The following is an 18,702-nucleotide window of genomic DNA, read 5'->3' on the forward strand; positions in this document are numbered from 1 at the left end:
GGTCTGCACTTACATAATTAGCTTGGAAGGAATGGAGACTCTCTCTTAGGAAGACATCAAGCAGAATTTTTATCTGCTGTTATAAATAGATATATTTTTCATTTTTGTTAACTAACACTAGCACTATACACTGGTATTTAGCAGTGACAGGCCAGAAACAATGCTTCATTTGCTCTGTACTGACACAGCCTCAGTTAGTTGTTTTTGTAACATGTTGCAGACATTGATAGCCCAGCAACAGCTGCAAACATGGTTGTAATCATTGTTGCAAAAAAAGTTTCAAAGACAATGTGAATGTGGCTTAAGAGTTTGCATGCAGCTACTCTATGCTCACATGGTCACTTGTGGGAACTATCAGCTTATGTGTGCTTTCTAATTTGTTGTTCTGTGCAGTCTCTCTCTTAACTGCCTCTCTGTATAATTGCATAGGCCTACTGGCGAAGAGGGTCTCGTAACTGCTTGTACTTTGCTGTGTATGTTGTACCCAATGCGTCTGAAATGGTTAATGATGATACTTCTATGAGGAGATGATTACAACAGAGTGAAGCAGGAAGATAGACAAGCTAGGCAATAGGAAGGAGTACCTCCTGGCCTGTTTTGTCTTCTTGAGATATTCGAATTGTACCATCTTTTGCAAAGATTCTTGATCATATCAGATTGCCAGCTGCCATTCAGATCACTAGATAAGCTAGCATAGCTTGATCAGAGAATGGATGCTGGTAAGCATCTTTATGGGTTCGAATTTTTCTAAATTTACCTACATGGTCTTTTTGCAAGATACACATCAGAGGAAGCAATATATACTCATGGAACTTTAACAGTAAGGATGACTCACTTTTAGCATCTGCCACTGGAATTCACTAAGCATCTCAGTGGTGCTTTTGTGCTTACAAAATGAACCTGTAATGGAATGTGCTACTCTTGTTTGGACCTTCCCTCATTCTTCTGTCAATCCTATTTGCTATGGATCCCAGGCTCGTGAGTAACATTCAAGTATCGGTCAAACGAGGCTTTTGTAAGCTATTTCCTTTGTTGACAGACTATAGTTCCCAAGAATTCTTCCAGAGAATATCTGTCTGACATCTGCCCTATCCATGATAAGTTTTATATGGTGTTTTCGTATAATATTACTCCCAGATTTTTATGGATGTAACCATTGTTCTGCAGTCATGTAATCATACAATAATGTGGTTTTCTGCCTATTTATTCACAAAATGTTACATTTTCTTATGTTGAGGGTCAATTGTCATTCCCTGCACAAAGCGTCTATCCTGTGGAGGTCTTTCTATATTTCACTACAATTTTCTAGTATTGCAACTTCTCTGAATACAACAGTGTCATCTGCAAAAATGCTTGTGGAACTCCCACTGTTGTCCACCATGTCATTTGCATGTATGTTATGAAAAATAATGGTCCTGTAACATTCCCTTGGGGTATGCATGAACCTACTTTTAAGTCTGAAGATTCCTCTTTGTTAGAATGACATGCCCTGATTGCTAGAAACTTTTTGATCCAGTCACACTGCTGATCTGATATTCTGCATGCTTGTGTTTTGTTCATTAGCTGGCAATTCATAACTGTATCTAACTCTTTCGAAAGTCAAGGAATGCGGCGTCAGTCTGGACTCAGCAAGTACACCAAGGCCTTTCATCCACCCATGTATTTTCTCATCATTAGACACTTTTGTACATGAGCGGGTATACAAAGTAAAAGGCATATTACTATAAACAAAACTAGGTCTACTTTAAGTCTTCGGGTTGATACCACAGTGCCAAGTCTTGTAGGCGATAACATCACTGTCGGCAAAAGATTCCAGTCCAGGTAAAGATGCGTTCTCACAGCGGACAATTACAAGTGTAAACCACCCACTACCAGCTACTTCAGTTGCGACATTGAGAGAAAAATTAACTCGACATCCACGGAAAAAATTTGGTCCATTCAGAATAACAGATTGCGCAGTATCATTTCCTCCAAGTTTATTTTCAAGGCTGATTATGTGTTTATATACTGGCATGCTGTGGCGACGATGAAGATACACATGTCGACGAGGCATAGTGCTTCAATGCTGTTGCAGATAGAGCTCACAGCGGAATGATTCCACTGGCGTGCACTGCCCGCTTTGTGGGCCTCAAGGACAACCATTCTTTAAAGTGGGAATGACCTGTTCATTTTTCCAATGTTAGAAATGCTTTGCTAATTCAGAAACCTACAGTACACTGCTGTCATAAGAGGATCAAGTTATTTTGTATGTTATTATGTCATATTGTGTTCATGTGCATCTCTTCCAGTGGCCTTTATTCTGTCGAGCGGTTTCAGTTGCTTTTCTATTCTGTGGTCAGTTATTTCACTAACTGTCATTTGGATTACAAGTGAAAGGAAGAACTAACTTGGGATCTTCCTCAATGAAATAATTTTGGAAAAAAATATCTAGTGTTCTGGTCTTCTCTGTGTCATCTACCATTTCAATGCCATTATGGTCACAGTTTGTTTGGACAGATGGTTTTGATCAATTTTCTGAATTACCAAAAGACCAGAACTTGTAAGGATGTTCTGTCATGTTAGTAGATGGGATTTTACTTTTGAATTCAGTGAAAGTGTCAAGCATGGGTCTTTGTACACCAATTTTGGCTTTGTTCAGTTTTTATATATCAGTGAGGCTTAGGCCATGTTTAAATTTGCTGTGAGGCTATCTGCTGCTCAGCTATCTACCATGGGTGTTGAACCACAGCAGGTCTTTTCCATCCTTCACAAATTTGCCCGGCACATACTTGTGTAACAAAGAGGCCATTTGGCAATTGGGTTTTTATATATTTTTTATATTCATGGTAATTGAAGTTCTGAACACAAACATCAAACTGCTAAACCAGGTCATTGCAGCTCACAAAAATTCTCGAGAAAACCAGTGCCTTTAATACCCGAAGGCTGTATCATTCTTTTGATGAATCGCGTGACTCTGTGGTACACTGCTTGCCTGATACATGGGTGCTCCGGGTTTGATTCCTGGCTCTGCCAAATTTTTAAGCAAAGGTGCATGTTTTGTGAGCATTTCCATGGAAATTAAAATATCTAAAGATGAAAACAAATTAATGTAAAATGATTTTTTTAAAATTTAAACTATCTTTATTAATAATCTTATATAAAAGATTGGTAATTAAGAATTTACGATTTTGTGTGTGATATTATGTAGTTGAAAATAAGATGACATGTATTTTTTCATTAACATGACAATTAGATATGTGTTAATTAGCATATTTTTGATTGATGGTATATTCAAATGATGTAGGTATTCAAACTAAATGAGAAAAATATAAAAAATTATGGCCAAAATGAAACTGACCAGCGATCACATTCTTTAGCATTACAGACTTTTTTCCCATCATTTCGCATTTTATGCTTCATGGGAATGTGTGTAGAACATACACCGCTGAAAAATTTGCACTCTCCAGGAATCAAAATCAGGCCTTCTGCTTGATAGGTGAGCATGCTGCCACAGAGCCACACTATCTGTCGAAAAATTGACCTTACCATAAATTGGTAACCATACTTGGAAATCTTCAAAGTTTATTTTGTCAAGAATTTTATAGCATTTGCACGGAACTACCTTGGGATGTTGATATGAGTTTTGAACTTTCCATACCATAAATACAAAAAGTTACAAAAATCCAATTGCTGTGTGGTGTCCTTATAAAGCATTTCCATTCACGTACATATTATAAAAGTGTGTGAGTGTGTGTGTGTGTGTGTGTGTGTGTGTGTGTGTGTGTGTGTGTGTGTTACCCACACCTACTCGTAAATCACTGGAGTGGTTTCAACCAAACATGGTTCACATACTCACTGCTGCCAGGCAACAATTGCTGTGAAGGAATGAACCAAATACCTGACATAGATTAGGAAGTGTGATGTCATCAATAAATGAGACAGCATGCATGATGTTTACATATATTATATCTGTGTCACTGTATTCACACTAAGTTTGCAGGCTGTATCCACATTTACTGTTAAAAACATCTACAAAAGTATGTCATTATGCCACATGTATTTCAGGAGATAGAGCATCATAAACACTGAGATGCATGAAAATTTGCCACATTATGCATAAAGTTTCAGTAAATTTATTCTTAACTACTATGACACTTGTACAGTCGATTCAAATTAAGTAAATCCATGACATCTGGCAGCACTTTTGACAGCTTTCGACTGTGAAGCACAAACAGCATTAGGCGAAAACAGTAGCTGTCTATAGAACTTGAAGAACTATTGCCATAGAGACATTTACAAAATCGTGTTGTAGACAAGCAAAGCAGCTGTGCCCAGCTTACAGAAACTGTCTGGGATTACGTTTCTTAATTTGGATTCTGCACTTACACATTTGTACAGTATGCATATTTTTTTGTATGACTGTTTCATAATTTCAAGAGAAGAAATGAATTTTTTTTCATTACTTCACTACAAACATACTTAATTTTTTTATTTTTGTTTCTGGCTGAAAATTGACAAAATGAGTACATCACCATTAGTGTATTTGTCATCTAATTGAACAACACTCTTGAACTTTGTCCATTGATGTGTCAGTGCTGAAGATGAAATTCTTGAGGTTTTTGCTCATGTAGTGTGCAGTGTGCTTATTGTTGTTCTCACTAAGCAAAAATATCATCCTTATATTCCTTGATATTGCTGTTTACCACTGTATTGAGTGATGCTGCAACGGGCTTATGATCACTGATTCCCTGTTCTACGCTGAAATGAAGAGTTTGGGTGTGTTTGTCACAAGGAGATCTAAGATGTTAACTTCACGAGGTGGTTCTCTGATTAATGACTTTAGGTAATTTTTGTGTAAAGCACTTAGAACAGTTTCACACAATTTTCTGCCCCTATGATGTGGCCAGATCTGTAAAATCTCCCAGTCTATAACTGTAATTTGCAATCTCCACCTAATACTCTAACTTGACCAGAAAAATCACGCAAAATATTCTCCAAATTTCTCCTCAAAGGTTTCACTGCTACTTTTCTGTGGGGCAGGGGTCCATAAAATCACTTGATGACCCATGTTTTTCATGTTTAACATTTATCTTCACCTAAATTATTTCGCATTGGAATCTGTACTGACCTTACTCCCAGTGACTACTATAATAGTTGAGAAATTATTATTATTATTATTTTTTTTATGGTGCCTTGAACCTTCTTAATCTCAAAGGTGAGTATTTTATATATATCTGCTTGTGTCTGGATATGTGTGTGTGTGTGTGTGTGTGTGTGTGTGTGTGTGTGTGTGTGTGTGTGTGTGTGTGCGCGTGCGTGATTGTACACCTGTCCTTTTTTCCCCCTAAGGGAAGTCTTTCCGCTCCTGGGATTGGAATGACTCCTTACCCTCTACCTTAAAACCCACATCCTTTTGTCTTTCCCTCTCCTTCCCTCTTTCCTGAAGAAGCAACCATCGGTTGCGAAAGCTAGTAATTCTGTGTGTGTGTTTGTGTGTTTTGTTCATTGTGCCTGTCTGCCGGCGCTTTCCCGCTTGGTAAGTCTTGGAATCTTTGTTTTTAATATATATATATTAAAAACAAAGATTCCAAGACTTACCAAGCGGGAAAGCGCCGGTAGATGGCACAATAAATAAAACACACACACAGAATTTCGAGCTTTCGCAACCGGCGGCTGCTTCGTCAGGAAGGAGGGAAGGAAAAGGAAAGATGAAAGGATGTGGGTTTTAAGGGAGAGGGTAAGGAGTCATTCCAATCCCGGAAGCGGAAAGACTTACCTTAGGGGGAAAAAAGGATAGGTATATACTTGCGCGCGCACACACACACACACACACACACACACACACATACACACACACACACACACACATCCATCCATACATACACAGATACACAGACACAAACAGACATATTTAAAGGCAAAGAGTATGGGCAGAGATGTAAGTCGAGGCGGAAGTGTGGAGGCAAAGGCCTTCACCCTAGCCAGATTATGCTCCCATATTTCATTTACTCAGGCTTGTCTGACATTTGGCATTACCCCCAAAGGCCTCATACTTAAAGTTCCCATCTCTGGCTGCAATCCTTCTTTCCATCAGTCCTTATACCAGTTCCAAACTGCACAATCCATAGCCCTCACCCGCCTAATCCTTCACCTATACATCGACTCGGCCAATGAACACACCCATCAACTTCTATCCCAAATCAAAGTCTTCAATCTTTCCTCTTCCACATCCACACCGCCTGTTCATAGCATCCTCCTACAGGCCAACCACAAATTAGAACAGCATGCCACCCTCCATGTCAAAAAACTATCCAATCTCCTGGTTTCCCACTACCGGAAAGGCAACTCACTCACCCTCTACAACCTTTCCAACAAACCTCCACACCTATCAGTATCATCCAATTCCGTCGATTTCGTGTTGCTGGTGATATTTTTGTGCCATTGCCTATCTTTCTCTACCACAGGAAACATTTTTTGGAACATTTCTGCGCCACCCGCGAACTTTTTTGCGGCATGCGCAAACTTTTTTGTGGCACGCATGATTTTTTTTTGCGCACGCGCAATCTTTTTTGTGCATGCGCGATCTTTTTTGCGGCACACGCGATCTTTTTTTCGCTACTCGCTATCTCTGTTTTTGAGCAGCGTGTGTTCTTTCTCCCCTGATCTGGACATACTTGCTTGGTCTGGTCAACTTTTTCCGTATTTTTCTTATTTGGTGGTCTTTCTTTGGTATTTAACGTTACCAACACAATTTCTTTCTTTCTCGCCCTTCCTTCCGTGTTTTATTCCTTCTTATGATTACTATTTTAACTTTAGTTATTTAATTTCCCTATCCACCAGTTACCCACTATGTACCCTAATCCTATACCACATTTTTTACATTCATTCCGGAAACATGCATTTACCGTAGCCAAACTGCAATCCCACATACTTTTCCTCCGTTCCTGCTTAATCTTTGGAATCACCCCTAAAGGACTTACCTTAAAAGTTCCCATCTCTGGGTGCAATTCCTCCTTCCACCAATCTCTCCTGGACTTCCAGAACCTTCAATCCTTAGCCCTTACCCAACTTGTCCTGAATCTCTATACTACTACATGTAACCACCACTCCCAACAGCTCCTATCTCTCTTCAAAGTCCTCCACCTCTCAAACCCTTGCTTGGAGAACACACTCAGGAACATCATCCTAGAAGCCAGCCGCAAACTTGAGTCCCATGCCACACACAACCTGAAAAAACTATCCACAGTGCTAGTGCAACACCTAAAAAGTGGAGTCCCTCTCCCTATCCCTCACAAACACCAACCACAACAGAACCGTCAACAAACCCCCCTCATAGCCAACAAATCTAGCCTAGCCACCCTACTCAATCTCCCCATCCCAGCACATACCCCACACAGACAAAATCTCAACTATAACCACAGTCAGATGCCACATATCACCAACCCCAATTCAGTTCTAAACCTCTCATCCAGATCCCTCTCTCCTCAGAGACATCTGTTCTATCAAAAGGCTTAACCTTTAGCCCCACACCTAAATTCAACCACACTGCCCTGGTTAAAGATCTCCTCTCATTCACTCGGAACCTCAACTGGAAATATTACTTCACTACCCAATCACAGCCCCCAAATACTAGACCCAGTGTTGAACCTTGTTTAGAACAGTTCCGACCGCCTTCTCAAAGGAATCCTCCTCCCCTCTCCCAAAACTATCCCTTGCAGACATTTCAGGAATTCCTCACATCCAGTGTTGCCTCCTAGCCCTTCTTGAAGAACATCCCGACAACCCCCAACATCACCCCAGCTGAATCCCGTGCCATTAAGCAGCTGAAAACAGACCGCTCTATTGTAATCCTTCTGGCGGATAAAAGGCTCCACAAATGTGGTACTTGACCGTGTGGAGTGTGTGGCAGAAGGACTGCGTCAACTCTCCGACACCTCAACCCACAAAGTTGTTACCCAGGATCCCATTCCCTCCATCCAGACTGAGCTGCAGAAAATCCTAAAAATCCAAGGTCCCTCACAAGGCCTCACAACGGCTTCCATAGACTTACTCACTCCTTCTGAGCCACGTACCCCTACCTTCTACCTATTACCCAAAATCCACAAAAAGAACCATCCTGGCCGTCCCATTGTACCAACAGAACGTATCTCAGCTCTGGTAGACCAACACCTCCAACCTATCACCTGCAGACTCCCATCCTACATCAAGGACACAAACCACTTCCTAGAACGCCTCAAATCCATTCCCACTCCTCTCCCACCTGAAACCTTTCTTGTCACCATAGGTGCTACATCCCTTTACACAAACATCCCACACACCCATGGTCTCTCTGCCCTTGAGCACTACCTCTCCCAACACCCACCCGAAGATCTTCCAAAAACCTCGTTCCTTATCACACTTACCAACTTCATCCTCACCCATAATTACTTCACTTTTGAAGGCCAGACCTACAAACAAATCAGGGGAACTGCAATGGGAACCAGGATGGCTCCGTCCTATGCCAACCTCTTCATGGGCCGCATGGAGGAGGCTTTCCTGAAGACCCAACAGCTGCTTCCTCTGGCCTGGTATAGGTTTATAGATGACATCTTTGTGGTCTGGACTCATGGTGAAGAAACACTCCTTAATTTCCTCCATAACCTCAACTCCTTTTCGAATCTGAATTTCACCTGGTCCTTCTCCAAAACCCAAGCCACCTTCCTGGATGTTGACGTTCATCTTGTTGAATCTCACATCCACACCTCTGTCCATATCAAACCCACCAACAAACAACAGTACCTTCACTTTGATAGCTGCCATCCATTCCACTTCAAACGCTCCCTTCCCTACAGCCTAGGTATTCGTGGCAAATGTATCTGCTCCAGTGACGAATCCCTCAACAATTACACCAATAACCTGACCAGTGCTTTCCTCTCCCGCAACTATCCTGCAGACCTTGTCCACAAACAGATCTCCCGAACAATACATTCCTCCCCGTCCAACAACAATATTCCTACCCTCAGACCACACAGAAGCATCCCCCTTGTCACCCAATATTATCCTGGCCTCGAATACATCAATAAATTACTCCGCCAGGGATATGACTTTCTCAAGTCAACCCCTCAAATGAGATCATCCCTTGACAAAATTCTCCCCACACCACCCAAAGTTGCCTTTCGTCGTCCCCCTAACCTCCGTAACATCCTTGTTAAACCCTGCAATATTCCCAGACTACCTTCTCTACCCAGCGGTTCCTACCCCTGTAACCGACCCCGCTGCAAAACCTGCCCCATGCATCCCCCCACAACCACCTACTCCCGCCCCACTACTGGTAAAACATACATAATTCAAGGCAGGACCACGTGTGAGACTACACATGTCATTTATCAGCTGACATGCCTGCACTGCACAGCCTTTTACATTGGTATGACAACAACTAAACTGGCTGAGCGCATGAACGGACACAGACGAACTGTCCACCTAGGAGATGTCCAATATCCAGTAGCGGAGCATGCCCTCCAGTATAATTATAGGGACCTAGGAACCTGCTACACTGTATGTGCCATTTGGCTTCTCCCACCCAACACCAGTCCCTCTCGATTGTCTTGTAGACATCTGTTCAAAGAGCAGACTCTGTTTAAAGAGTTGGTCATTCTGTCTGCTGCTTCACAATATATTTATTCCCTCATGAAGTTTGTGTAAATAATCTGCTACAGTTCAAAGGGAATAACGATGTACGTAATTACAATACCAAAAAGAAAAATTACATTCATTACTCCACATTAAGATTGTCTTTAGCACAAAAAGGTGTGCACTGTGCTGCAACATAAGTTTTGATCTTTTACCCAGTGATATAAAGTTTCTGACAGACAGCAAAGTAAAGTTTGAAAATTAATTGAGAAAGTTTCTCCTTGGCAAATCCTAATCCATATAACAATTGATAATAATGTAATGTATAAAAGGTGGTGAGTAACACCTTCTAACTCACATGTATGTATATATTTTTCATTTTGGGAAAAAATGTTCATAATGTAACCATATGTACAGATTAATTTGTAATGTGAATGTAAAATGACTCATTTCACATCATTATGAGCTATCATGCAAAAAGATCCATGGAACACGAAAACTAACTAATGCCTTCACCTTAGTGTTCACCAATTTGGCAGGCAGTTTCCCATATTGACTATTTTTCTTGCCTTAAAGTGACAGTACATGTGGGAGTAAAGCTTCAGATGAACCTTTGCTGCACATTGACAAACTGAACAAGGTAGACAAACTGCAGTGTCCTGTTATGGATGGAAGAAATGTGAGTTTTACTTTCCCTACCATGCAAAGCTGGCTGTACACTTTTCTTATGTCACAGTATCATTAAGAGTGATGTTGAGGACAGTGCAATACAGCAGAACCTCGCATACAAAGCATAATTCGTTCCAGAATCTTGCTCGTAATACAAAACACTCATTAAGTGAAACAATTTATCCCATGTAAATTAATGTAAAATATGATAATAGATTCTATGCAGAAAAAGTACTAAAAGTTTTATCTTATTTGTGACATTTATTCAAAGAAAATCATACAATCAGTATTATGTATTTGTTACTCACACTATATAATTAATTCTTTTTTACTAGAAATTATCTATACTTGATTGTTAGTGCCGATGCTGCAACAATTGGCAAAAATTGTGATATAGCAGTATTGTCAAATAAATTTGCAGCTCATGTAGCCACTGCTTTATTAGAGTGATGATTGTCAGCGTATGATGCAACTGATTCCCATGCTTTCAATATTTCTCTTATTGTGCCAGAAGATTGCTGCTTTGCTGTTACCATCACCACTTCCTCCTCCTCCTCCTCAGAAGAAATCATTTCCACATAAACTTCTTGGTGTGAAACACACTGCAATTTCATAAGCTCTTAAGTGGTCATTTATTGGCTGTGATCTTCCACAAGTCCATGCTCTTGGCCAAAGACACAATCTTGTTGACTACAGGCTCCACAGGTACTGGCTCAAATGCCTCTAAATCACTTTCGACAATGCACTCTGAGGAAAGCTTCTTCCAAGCAGAAGTGAGAGTTCTCTTGACAAACCCATCCCATGCCTTCTCGATCATCTGGATCTTGAAGTGATATGGCCTTAATTCTATGAGAGTAAGATTGATAGCTTTAGTCAACTCAAAGCAGTACTTGAAGAGTGGTTTAGTGTACAGCTTCTTAAAGGTAGAAATAATCTGCTGGTTCATAGGCTGGCATAACAGTGGTGTTTGGAGACAGAAATTGGATCTTGATGAATTGAAATTCTTCAAGGAGGTGATCTTGTAGGCCTGGAGAATGGGCAGAAACATTGTCCATAACAAGCAAGACATGGAGTGGCAAATTCATCTCAAGCAAATATTTTTTCACCAAAGGACCTAATAGTTTATTGATCCAATTACAAAAAAAATATCACACATCATCCAAGCCTTGTTGTTGGACCTCCACATTACATTTAACCTGCTCTTCTGGATTTTACACTTCTTGAAGCAGCGATTTAATTTTCAAATCACTGCCTGCATTGGCAGAGAATAGCAGTGTGAGATGACTTTTCATTGGCTTGTGACCACACAATGCTTTCTTCTGTGCTGTTACAAATATAAACTTTGGCATTTTTTTCCAGAATAGACCCATCTTGCCACAATTAAAAACCTGTTGTGGCAAAAACCCTCAGAGTCTATGAGCATCTTGAAGTTGCTTATGAAGTTCTCTGCTGTCTTTGTGTCAATGCTGGCTGCTTCACCATGTCTCAAAACGCTGTGGATGCCGGTTCTTCTCTTAACCTTCTCGAACCATCCATGGCCTCTCTTAAACACTTATTTGGCCACTGATGATCCTGGCGTTTTCTTAATGTGTTCGGCAAAAATCATTTCGCCTTCTCACAAATGATGTTCTCATTAAAAGTGTCGGCTTGCAATTGATTTTCATTTATCCATATATGGAACAATCTTTAGACATGGCCCAGAATATGAAACTGTTGTTTAGGTACTCTTGTCACTCCCTTTGAAGCATCTGCCTTTATACCATAGTCCTTACATTTCTGATCTAGCACTGAAATATTACTTTGCAAACTTTCAATCGAATCTGCCATCACAACTAAGTCATCCGCATATGCAAGACTGCTTATTTTGTGTTCACATATCTTAATCTCACCCAGGCAGTCTATTGTTTTCAACATATGATCCATAAATAATATGAACAACAGTGGAGACAGGTTGCAGTCTTGTCTTACCCCTAAAACTACTCTGAACCATGAACTCAATTTACCGCCAACTCTAACTGCTGCCTGACTATCCATGTAAAGACCTTTAATTGCTTGCAAAAGTTTGCCTCCTATTCCATAATCTCTGAGAACAGACAATAACTTCCTCCTAGGAACCCGGTCATATGCCTTTTCTAGATCTATAAAGCATAGATACAATTCCCTGTTCCACTCATAACACTTCTCCATTATTTGCCGTAAGCTAAAGATCTGGTCCTGACAACCTCTAAGAGGCCTAAACCCACACTGAATTTCATCCCATTGGTCCTCAACTAATACTTGCACTTTCCTTTCAACAATACCTGAGAAGATTTTACCCACAACGCTGATTAAAGAGATACCTCTGTAGTTGTTACAATCTTTTCTGTTTCCATGTTTAAAGATTGGTGTGATTACTGCTTTTGTCCAGTCTGATGGAACCTGTCCCGACTCCCAGGCCAATTATCCTGTGTAGCTATTTAAGACCTGACGTTCCACTGTATTTGATGTGTTCTGACTTAATTTCATCCACCCCAGCTGCTTTACCGCACTGCAATCTATTGACCATTTTCTCCACTTCCTCAAATGTGATCCTATTTCCATCATCATTCCTATCCCATACTACCTCGAAATCTGAAACATTGCTGATCGTTTTTTCACCTACTTCAACTCTTCAAAATATTCCCTCCATCTGCCCAAGGCATCCACAGGATTCGCCAGCAGTTTTCCTGACCTGACCAAAATACTTGTCATTTCCTTCTTACCTCCTTTTCGAAGACTGCTAATTACACTCCAGAATGGTTTTCCAGCAGCTTGACCCATAGTCTCCAACCTGTTTCCAAAGTCTTCCCAAGATTTCTTCTTGGATGCTGCAATTATCTGTTTGACTTTGTTTCTTTCTTCAACATAACTTTCTCTGTCTACCTGAGTTCTATTATGTAGCCATTTTTGATATGCTTTCTTTTTTCTTTTACAGGCTTCCTTGACTGTGTCATTCCACCAAGCTGTTTGCTTCATCCTACTTTTACACACTACTGTTCCAAGACATTCTTTAGCCACTTCTAGTACTGTGTCCCTGTACCTTGTCCATTCCTTTTCCAATGACTGTAATTGACTACATTCAACTAACTGGTACCTTTCTGAGATTGCTGTTATGTACTTGTGCCAGATTTCCTTATCCTGAAGTTTCTCCACTCTTATCCTCCTACATATAGACCTGACCTCCTGCACTTTCGGCCTCACAATCCCAATTTCACTGCAGATTAAATAATAATCAGTGGCATCAAAGAATCCCCTGAATACACGTATGTCCCTCACAGCCTTCCTGAATTCCTGATCTGTTATTATATAGTCAATGACAGATCTGATTCCCCTGCCTTCCCAAGTATATCGGTGAATGTTCTTATGTTTAAAAAAGGAGTTTGTGATTACTAAACCCATACTGGCACAGAAATCCAAGAGTTGTTTCCCCGTTCCTGTTGGCCTCCATATCCTCTCCAAATTTACCCATAACCTTTTCATACCCTTCTGTTCGATTTCCAATCTTGGCATTAAAATCACCCATGAGCAGAACACTGTCCTTGTCCTTTACTCTAACAACTACATCACTGAGTGCCTCATAAAAACTATCCATTTTATCTTGATCTGTCCATTCACAATGCGAATATACTGACACAATCCTAATTTTCTTGCTAGACACTGTCAAATCTATCCACATCAGTCGTTCGTTTACATACCTTACTGCAACTCGCTGGGTTCCATTTCTTTTCTGATGTAAAGCCCTACACCCCATTGTGCTATTCCTGCTTTGACTCCTGACAGGTAGACGTTGTATTCTCCCACTTCCTCTTCTTTCTCACCCCTTACCCGAATGTCACTAACAGCTAAAACGTCCAGCCCCATCTTACTTGCAGCCTCTGCCAGCTCTACCTTCTTCCCAGAGTAGCCCCCATTGATATTAATAGCTCCCCATCTCATTACCATTTGTTTGCCAAGTCATATCTTACAAGTCCCTGGTTTGTCAGTTAGAGGTGGGACTCCATCACCTCCAAAGGTCCGAGGCATTGTGCTCTGATTGTTGCCAACTAAAACTGGCACAAGAAAATGTGGCAGCTGGGCTCCTTTGTCACATATTGGCTTGGTCCGGAGCATCTTTTATTGACTGTCCTGTTTTCCCATTGCTGCCACAACCTAGCAGTAGTTGTATGATAATTGTGTGGTGAAGCTAAATGTTGCAAGTTGCGTTTGCAACACCGATTATGAATTACCTCAGAATTTCCTTTCTCATGTCTCCCCTCTGCACAACAGTCTAAAATATTCCGTTAACTCTGCCATCACCCATGTTGTGAACCGTCAGTCTTTTGTGCTACTTATAACTCACTCAGTCACATCAAATGTCAATAGGAAGGAAAGGGGATGAAGTCAGGTGAGATGTCAAGTAAGAACATGGAATTGAGGTAAACCTTACAAGAAAGAAATGTAAAATCAGGGAATTTTTAGCATTAATCTTATGCTTTTTGACAGGGGCTATGAATTTATGGCACAGAATTGCAATAAACATAAAAAATCAAAGAATGTAAAATTGACATTCCAATGTATTTATGTGATAATGTAACTAATACAACTAGAGTGTTTTATCCCTCAAGAGAAAACCTGAATTCAAGAACACCCTGTGCCCTCTAATTTGCTTGTTGTGTTAGTCATAGCAGGCAGTTGCTTAACACTTTCGCTGCGGCATCGGTGCAGGCGAGCAACTCCCCAGTGTGCCCCGGCAATGTGGAGTGGCCTAGATCCCTCTTTTGTATTTTCGCTCGGCAATATGTTGACAGTGTTATCGTACATTTCGTCAACTACAAGTTGCAACAGTTCGTCTGTTACCAATAAACTGAAGGCATCCATAGGAAAATTGCCAGCAGGATGAATTTACAAAACTACTTCCTTTGTAAATGGGTGATACTGCATATTATGTGTTTCTTTATGTCGGGACTCGCCAGGATTATCTCTGGGTGACAGATAGGGTTCTTTTTCTTCGTCTATTTCCATACAATCTTTGTGGTCCATATCATCAGATTCGGAACTGTCATGAAACAGATTTGAAAGCTGTGCTTCCATGCTATCATCACTCTGCAATTCTTCTGCAGCCTCTAAATGACAATTTCCATGGTATGCCTCGTCCTCACTACACAAAAAAATGATTGTCGCCTAGTACACTATGTCACTGTTTCTCTGTCAATTCAACGCTTTTTCTGCTCCTTTTCACATTGGAAGGTCCAGATGTCGGATTATTAGCCGCCATTACGAACAATATACATTCGATAACTGATCACACAAAACAAAAGTTTACATATTTTGATGCTAGCTTAGATGCTGCAACTAGACTGAGTAATCTGACAGTGAGCGCGGATGCTTATAAGCGTCAGCCGCAGCGAAAGTGTTAATTTAACGTAAGCTACATAGTCTTATAAGAGTATGTTTCACTGGGCACATCAAGCAGGTGTTTATTTTATAGTACAAATACTGGATGATAGCAAGTATTCCCTTAGCAGCTCTTATAAAATATGAGCAAGTTTTATCATCACAAGGATGTTAAAAGAGTTTCTGTTTCGTGCAGGAATTCAGCTGGAGCAAGTGGTGCACAGAAAACGAGACACACCTTACACAGTGCTGCAGAATGTGGTTCTTTGGAGGCCATAGAGGCACTTTTAGCCCAAGGAATAGATGTGGATACAAAAGACAAGAAAAAAAGGACTGCTCTTTTACTAGCAGCAGAGAATGGCCATGAAGAAGTTGTGAAGTGTTTGCTACAAGAAGGGGCAAATGTAGATGCCCAGGACCATGACAAGTGGACACCAGTGCATTGGGCAACACACAATGGGCATGAAGAGGTTGTCAGATTATTGCTCCTTGCAGGGGCTGATGTCAGTATTAGAAACCGCTGGCAGAGTACACCGCTGCATTCGGCTGCAGCCTGGGGCTATGTTAACATTGCCCATATGCTTTTATCAAACTGTGCAGAAGTCAATGCAAAGGACAAGGATGGGAGTACACCTTTACACTGCGCAGCTAAGTGGTGTCAGCTGGAGATAGCACAGGTGCTGTTGGGGGCTCGTGCGGATAAAAGTGCCAAGGACAAAAAAGGAAAGAAGCCCCTGGACTTGGTGAGAAAAAACAAACAAAACCATTGGACAGCAATTATGAGGTAGTTTGCCTCATATTTTATGTGCATCAATTTTAAATGTATGCAGCATAAAATAAAGAAAATATATTTATGTTTTTTATTCAGTGTTTATAATCTTTGTTACTTTATGGATAAATACTGCAGGTGAAGCTGTAATTTTGTGTGCATGTGCTTGCACATCTCCACAGGGAGAAAATAGAAACTTTTGAACACACTATCCTAAGTCGAGAGTCACACCAAAATTGAAATATTTAAGCTTTCGTAGAAAGAAATAAAGTTTTTTATTTTTATTATTCCTTGCGAAATCCATTTCTGTCATCACTGCAAGCTCCAGCTAGCCAATTGTCACCTGGTCTAATAAGAGGCCTCTACTAATGAGTTGTGAGTGTGTCGATTAAGTCACAATAGCATCCTACAAAAATCTTAAATAACCGTTCATAACTGCTTGCCTATGAAGCAAAAGTTTCCCATATTGTAAGAATAACTTTACCAGTTACTGATGATGACCAACTTCAATCTTAAGAAACATCTCAGGCTACTGAACATCTCCACAATTACCTTGTACACCTAGGAGGACTGCTTGACAAACACTCTCAGATTTTCTAAACTGCTGACAGCCCTTGAAATTCTTTAAACAATAGAGCCTTTCAGTTAACCCTATCTGAGATGAAATATGATTGGGTATATTTAGGTGAAATATGATTTGTTATATTTTAGGCAAAGCCCATACTCAATTGTCGCTTCCTTTCCCCCACCTGCTGAATTTCTCTAATTAATGTTTTCCACTTAATAATTGTTGTGTGGATTCTTTGTGAGTAGTTTTTAAACATGATTACCGGGAAAAATACTTCTTTGCCATTGTGTCATTTTTATTAACTGGTGAAAAATAAATTAGTTGCCAAATTTCCCACTTAATGTTAGTGAGAGAGTACCTGCTGTCACCATAAAGTATTTAAACTTAGTGGATGTAGTGGCACTGGGCCACAAAATTCAGCATGCATTGTATCTCTCCCCAAGCATGCGCTTTATGTGAAGCGGGCTGCCAACAAAACTGTGTGCTCCAGTTCATGGAGCTTGTGAAAACTGGTTGACCCTGGCTCCTGTCTTGCTAGTATGTAAGAACACATGTCCAAGGTGCAGATTTCGGTTGAGTGAAATGAATGTTACATCCCTATCTTTATTTTCATAATGCTATTTAAGCTCTGTGCCCATTCTTGCAGAAAATAACAGTGAATTAAAAGGGTCTGTCTCCTTGCAAGACCATAATTTTGCTTTATTCCCATGACAAGTTCCTCCACGGTTGTGGCATTATTGGTGGGTTTTCCTTTCACTGCTTTTAAAAAATATACGTACAAAATTTTATGTTGTGTATATCATGTGGCTGTCAAATGAAACCAGCCAAATGCCTATATTAATACAGCAAGTCACATGCAACACAGGAATGTCGAGGCAGTCTCAATTGACCTTTTCTTTCTTTTTTTCCCCCACTAGAGTAAATTATTAAAAGTATGTATTTGTTACAAAGGTAATTCTTACCATTCATCTGTTCAGAGCTGTACTTGACAAGTATTTGGATGCTAAGCAACTTGCTATTCCTACTTTTATGTTTAAAGCAACTTATAGGCATCAGTAAAATTTAATTAATTACTGATTTAGAAAACTATCTGGTATGATATGATATTTATGGAGTAAATTGTGGTTTTATAACAATGTTTGTGTGTATTTTGTTATACTCATGGACAAATTCTGGTTGTTTCAAAGCATCGCAGGACTGTAGACGTAGCTGCAAATAAACAAAAATTTAATTACATAACTTTATATTTTTGTGGGACTAAGTAAACATTTATGATTGCCGTTGTATACATATTTGCAGAAGTAGCAACAAAATTATGTTATCATGGTTGAAGGGACATGTCATTGTAACAGACAAAATTACTGGCAAGGGTGAGACGGTGGTGGTGCACATTTGGACAAAACAGTGCAACCAGCCTCCAAACACAGACTTAATCCAGCGTGTTGAGCTTCATATTGCCATCGTTTGTAACAGCAAACTGCATCTTTCATACCATTTAAGGGACGGCAGTAATGCCAATAGCCCTGAACTTTTCATCATGACTGGTGTGACTCAGGCATTTATAACAAAAGTATCTCTGAGCATTGTCATTCCTCCACTAGATGACACCTTCATTGGCAACAATGGACTGAATCATTTCTGTGTGGGTACAGTGTCATGGAAGACACTAACTGTGTTGAAGTGGCAGGGAGCAAAGAACTAGGATTGATGGGTGCTG

At 40.3% G+C, this 18,702-nt stretch overlaps 1 protein-coding gene across 5 annotated transcripts in view; it reads left to right on the forward strand.

The window, feature by feature from the left end:
- LOC126284361 (zinc finger protein 436-like) overlaps nt 1-16,511 on the forward strand; it is a 264,952-nt gene extending 248,441 nt beyond the window's left edge. For all 5 annotated transcript variants that reach the window (XM_049983227.1, XM_049983231.1, XM_049983229.1 and 2 more), the window contains one exon: nt 15,845-16,511. In XM_049983227.1, coding sequence (XP_049839184.1) covers nt 15,845-16,436 — 592 coding nt within the window. In that variant the 3' untranslated portion in view covers nt 16,437-16,511. The remainder of the gene's footprint in view (nt 1-15,844) is intronic.
- Nucleotides 16,512-18,702: the final 2,191 nt, after the last annotated feature.

The sequence above is a fragment of the Schistocerca gregaria genome, chromosome 8, assembly GCF_023897955.1.
Source record: "Schistocerca gregaria isolate iqSchGreg1 chromosome 8, iqSchGreg1.2, whole genome shotgun sequence".
NCBI classification, from domain to species: Eukaryota; Metazoa; Arthropoda; class Insecta; order Orthoptera; family Acrididae; genus Schistocerca; species Schistocerca gregaria.